The sequence below is a fragment of the Tinamus guttatus genome, unplaced genomic scaffold, assembly GCF_059628265.1.
Source record: "Tinamus guttatus ecotype Peru unplaced genomic scaffold, ASM5962826v1 Tinamus_guttatus_pri_ptg000602l, whole genome shotgun sequence".
Taxonomy (NCBI): Eukaryota; Metazoa; Chordata; class Aves; order Tinamiformes; family Tinamidae; genus Tinamus; species Tinamus guttatus.
In genome coordinates this window covers 7,065,421-7,071,276 of record NW_028289136.1, presented here as the reverse complement: position 1 = coordinate 7,071,276, position 5,856 = coordinate 7,065,421, and the positions used below count along the sequence as shown (strand labels likewise).

The 5,856-nt window shown below is 57.8% G+C and overlaps 1 protein-coding gene across 1 annotated transcript; it reads right to left on the bottom strand.

Annotated features, from left to right (window-relative positions):
• Positions 1-275: 275 nt before the first annotated feature.
• P2RY2 (purinergic receptor P2Y2) lies at positions 276-1,400 on the bottom strand. Its single transcript, XM_010211856.2, has one exon. It carries the CDS (start codon positions 1,386-1,388, stop codon positions 312-314), a length of 1,077 nt encoding a protein of 358 aa, XP_010210158.2. The 5' UTR covers positions 1,389-1,400; the 3' UTR covers positions 276-311.
• Positions 1,401-5,856: the final 4,456 nt, after the last annotated feature.

The following is a 5,856-nucleotide window of genomic DNA, read 5'->3' as shown; positions in this document are numbered from 1 at the left end:
TTTTGCCACCATCGCAGAGGTCACCAATGTGCACTGTTGGGCAGGTGCTATTTGGTGTTGACCGATGGGCAGGTTTGCCAGAAGAGATGCAGATAAGGAGTTCCTTGGCACAACCCCAGTAATATCTTCCTTAAAAAAACATTCGAAATGGCAGCTTGCATTTAATGTGGACCACGCTGAAGTGGGTGCAAACCCGGGCTCTGCAAACCACCACCGGCCTCAGGAGACCCCAGGTATCATCAACTCCCTCCACACATGGCTAAACCCTTCTACTGGGAACAGGGTACTCACCATAACGTGATGGAAAAGCGCTAGGACTTCCCATCCTTGGATATTGTTTCAGTGTCACTGCTGGTTTTCAGGTGAGTATTGGGCATGATTCCTAGGGCCGTCTCATTTTGGGTTTTCCCTAGCATTTTGTGGCCTGCAAACTTCATAAATCTTTGTCCTGCTAAGAAATATAAAATGGGATCCAAGCAACTGTTGGTGCTAGCTAGGGGCCTGGTGATCTTATAGGCTAAATTGATAGCATTGAGGGTCTGACAACTTAAGTCCCAGCTCCTGAAGGAGTAGTACAAGGTACGAGTGATGTGAAAAGGAAGAAAGCAAACGATGAAGACCACCAGGACTATGATTATCATCTTAACTGACTTCTTCTTGGATCGGGACCTGTGGGAGATACCGCGTGTGGGCTGTAGCAGCCTCCGAGCCATCAGGCAATAGCACACGATGATGATGAGGAAGGGGATGCAGAAGAGAAGCACCAGCATCACCGAACTGTAAATGACAAACTGGCCAAAGAGGTCCTTCCTGGACGTGTCGTGGCAGGTGACACTGTTGCCCTTCATGCTGGTGGTGACGAAGAAGAGAACGGGCAACTGGCACACCACGGTGACCACCCACACGATGACCGACACTCTCCGGGCATAGCGCACGTGCCCCCACTGCAGGGACTTTAGCGGGAAGCAGATGCCCAGGAAGCGATGGATGCTGATGCAGAGGAGGAAAAGGATGCTGCAGTACAGGTTGGTGTAGAACAAGAAGCGGACTATCTTACACAGGCCCACGCTGAAGGGCCAGTTGTCCCCCATGGCATAGTAGTACACCAGGAGGGGCAAGGAGACCACGTAGAGCGTGTCGGACACGGCCAGGTTGAACATGTACGTGGTGGAGGCGTTCCACGTCTTGATCCTGAAGATGAAGCCATAGAGGGCCAGCAGGTTGAGGAACAGCCCCACCACGCACACGATGCCATAGGAGACGGGCAGCAGGAGATACTTGAAGTCCTCATCAAAGAGACACTTGTACGTGTTGTCCCCCGTGCTGCTTGTGACCCAGGAGGTGTTGACGGTTCTGCTCCAGGCATGAGGAGTTGTGAAGTTCGCCATCACCTTGGGGGAAAAGGAAAGAGGTGGTAAGGACACAGTGGGGAGGATTCCACAGAAGAGGTGGATTAGAGGAGAAAAGCGCATTGCAGAGCCCAGGATTTTCACCATTACTCTGTATTTGCACTGTACTGTGCTGTATCTGTAGAGGGGAAGTATTTGTGCGCTTCCCCTCTCCTGTTCATGCTGCTGGCAGCGCTTGGGGGGGTCTTTCCCAAAGCTCCCCATAAGTTCGGCTCCTTGGGTGGCCCGTAAAGACATCGCAATGCGTGTGACAACGGCTCCAACGGCGGCCGTGCGTATCTCATGCCAGGACGTTGTGTTCCCATTGAGGTCAGGACATCATTGGGTGTCTACACAAGCAACCTCATGGGTAAGACTGATAGTCCATCACATACATCTGCAGCCCAGAGAAGGAGTCAAACTGGTTTAAAGTCACCAAGAAATTCAGGCTGTATCTGGGTGCCAAACTTGGTCTTTCCGCAGCCTAGTTCAGTGCCCCAAACCACCTTTCCTGGCATGAGCAAATCCGGTCTTCCGAGCTGCAGAACGGGAAGTACGCGCCGTTCTGTGGTCAACCATCCACGAGCAGAGACACAGCTGAGCACTGTGAAACGCGCATCCTACAAAACCACAGGCAGAAAGGGCAGAAAAGGGAACCGTGTTCTTCAGCAAGCAGTCCCGTGACTGGCACAGCAGTGATTTCAGGGGTCCTCCAGGGCCTCCTGGCAGGACACACATCACCAGCACTTGGAGACCCCTGCAATAAAACCTTGCTGAAGAAAGTGTGTTCACCACCTTCATCCTTTGGTCACCCTACCTGGATTTAGGAAGGAAGAGTTAGTTCACTGTTGATGTTGGGTATTTTTAATGCCCAGAGGCTGTGGGAAGGAAAGAGCAGGGGTTTGCTCTTGTTGGGGTGATGGTGACCATCTGCCTGGTCCTGCTCTTGCGCCTTGAGAACTGCGTCTCCAGCATCACCCCCACCAGAAAGTCCATCCCTGCTTGCACAAGGCCCACCCACACGTGGGGACAACTGGCTGAGGCCAAAAAATCAGGCTACAAAGAGTCACTGGAGTCGCACATGGTCCGGCACAACTCTGTTTCAGGAGGAACAAGGGCCCTTTGTACGCTGGGGACAGCCCACGACCAAACTGACACATGATCGCTCAGCGAGTCCATCGGCCAAGCTGCAAAACAGAACGGATTTGCCTTTTTTTTTTCCGGCAAAATGAGCTGTTTTCATTCCGGGTGACGTGCAGCCATTCCCTTGGCGGCCCAGCGACGCCGTCACTGTCCCGACACAGAGCTGATCCCAAGCACCCAGTGATACAGGGGTGAGACCCAGCAGCTTCCTCTAAGCTGAATGAGGCCAAACTCGTTAAAATTATGCCTCTAACGCCGGCCGAGAGTTGAAGAGGAACCCAAACGCCCAAGAGGAGGAAGTGGAACCCAACCAGCATGTGCATTGTGGTCCTCAAGCCAAGCGTGTCCATCACCACACGGGATATCCCCAACCGCACGTTCCTTGGGATGCTCTAGGGGCAAGTTAGAGCCACCACGGATGTGGCACACAAAGGCTGACGTCTCCCTCCATTCGCTCGCCCCGTTGGCCACCGGCGGGAAGGGGACCATAGGTCTTGTTGGCCCAGGCGCGCGCGGTCCAGGAACGCTCCCGCCCTGCCCAATCCGCAACATCTGCAAAAAGCCACATCTTCACTTTGGAAACTGCTCCACACAGGGAACTGAGATGCAGCCCACACCACCCGTGCCCAACAGGTTCCCCTTTCCCTCGTGCCTCGTCCTCCTCCATCCTTCCCTCCTTCCCACCCTCGCAGATGTTCTGCTTGACCATCCTCCACCAGTGTTTCCCCCCTTAGATGTCCAATACACTCAGGGAAACATGAAAATGCCTCTTTTTTATTCTTTTTTTGCTGTTATTTCCCTGACTTTTTTCTTCACTCTTAGCTCAGCCAAAGACACAAGGGTTCCCCACAAACCTGGCAGAGGATGAAATATCTTGAACAGGCCACCACGGAGAAGCAGACTGGCCAAGAGATGCTCAAAACGGCTCCAGGGAAGGTCCACGGTGCTCCAGAAACCTCAGTCTCACATGCAAGGAGACCCTAAGCCCACCCTGCCTTGAGTCAAGGCATGTCCTTGTCCAGGAGAGACTTTTCAGGGAATTTTTAGGGAAATCGGTGCAGGAGAACCACCAAAACCCCATGAAACCCTTGGATCAGGGGTTGAGTTGTACACCCGGTTGCATCCGTGGCGAGTGCCATGTGTTTGTGTGCCCCCCTGGTGATGCTGCTGTCCCAAAATACTCCTGTAACGGGATCCGCACAAGGATATTCCGATGCGTAAGCAAGGAAAGGAGGGGGCTGCCGGCTGTCGGACAGGGCTGTGCATCGAATCACTGAGTTAAAGGATTTAATCCTCTTTTTTTGCCCCTTTTCCCAGTGATCCCACTGCTCCAAGGGGGGATTTTGTGCCATTCTAAGCTGCAGGAAGACAGCAGGAAGCTTCCGACCCCGCAGAACGGTGGCATCACCTCCTTGTCCCGAACGGCAACCCTCGGCCCCCGTGCCTCAGTTTCCCCTCTGCTGGGAATGAATTTGGTTCTAATGCATGGAAACAATTTCCTGCCGATATACCTAGAAGGATGCAAACAGCTGGAATATTTTTTTTTCACAAAAAGCATTTCTAGAGGGTTTCTACAGGTGAGCTATGCTGGAAAGGGGAGCCTGAAGGAAAGCTGGAATAACCTGTAAACCCCATCCCGCTCTCAGCCTGCGGTCTGTGTTCCAGCAAAACGCTGTGGTTGTTCCCAAATGTCTTTTTTTTCCAGGAATTTCTCTCCACTCCTCCCGTGAACCCCCCCTACTCCTCACAACTGATGCACACACCAGCCTGAAGCCATCCCCTTCTGCAGCTTTTGCATTCGGAGAAAGCCAGAACCCCAAATCGCGCTGTCTCACCCCAAACCGCCTGCAGCGCCGCGTGCCGACCCTGATCCCCAAAACGACGGGGATGCAGAAATTGCAACAGGCTCCCGGCTCGCGGGGCTGGAGGAAGAGGAGGAGGAGGAGGTTTTGCCCACGCTCCCGCAGAGGAGGAAAGGGAACTCAGCGCGCACCAAAGGCCCTTTCGCAAGGGCCTGATAAGCAGCCGGGAGCGGAGGGTGCAAGGGGCGACGCTCTCGCCCGCGGCGGAAATGCCGCCCCGCTGAAAGCGGCCCTTTGCCGAGGCTCGGAGCCAAGGAAAAGAGGGAAAAGCTTCGGGAGAGGGTAAGGGGGGGGGTCTGGCTTTTGGGCGCCGAGCCGAGCGCGCAGCCTGCGAATGCCGAGCGAGCCGGCCTGGCCGGAGGTGCGTGCCGGAAAGCTCCAAGGAGCAGGAGAGTAGGCGGTTGGGAGCGGGCAAGTTTTTGGGAGGGGGTTCCAATTTTTTGGCAGCGACGCTCGGTTAGGGGCAGCGGAGCTGGCTCCGGCTTCGCACCTTGAACGGGCTCCGTGCGGGCGGTGGGCGCAGGTGCCGCGCGCTCCGTCCCGCGCTCCGTCCCGCGCTCCGTCCCGCGTGCTCCCGGCGCGTGTTGCACATTCCCAGCCCGCTGCACACTCGTGTGTCACCTGTGCACGCTGCTGTCACACGCGTGTGTCGCGCGCTCCCCGCTCCGTGCCCGGGGGCAGCCCACCCGGATTGCATGGGGACAGGGACCGAGATCTGGACCGGGACAGGGATCGAGATCTGGACCGGGGTAGGAGCCCCGCTTGCTCGCTCGCTGCTCACCGGGCCGAGTAGCGCCGAGCCGAGCCGAACTGAGCCGATCCCAGCCGCGCCGTGTCGATCCGAGCCGAACCAAGCCGAGGCGAGTCAAGCCGAACCGACCCGAGTCGCGCGGTGTCCTGTCGATCCGAGCCGAACCGAGCCGAACCGATGGCCGTGTCCTGCTCAGGCGGGCGGCGGCAGCTCCATGTCCAAGCTCAGGCCCCCTCGCCGGGCCGGGCCGGGCCGGGTCCGGTCCTGCCGCGCTCCGCGGCCGCCCCCGTCTCGCCACCGCGGCGCGTGTGAGCCGGGAGGCGGGTCGAGCCCGGGCCGGGGCCGGGCGTGCGGCCGGACCGCCCCCTCGGGGCTCGCCCCGGACCTCCAGCCCCGCGGGGACGGCGACCGGCCCCTGCCTCGGAGCCCCTGACCCGCCTCGGGATCGGGATCGGGACCCGACCGCCCCGTTGGGGTCGGAATCGGGCCCGGGATCGGGACCCGACCGCCCCGTTGGGGTCGGAATCGGGGCCGGGATTGGGACCCGACCGCCCCGTTGGGGTCGGAATCGAGGCTGGGATCGGGACCCGACCACCCTGTCGGGGCGGGGACCAGGACTGGGATCGGGACCTGATTCCCCCCTCGGGACTGGGATTGGGACTGGGTTCGGGACCCGACGGCCCCATCGGGGCTGGAATCAGGACGTGACTGT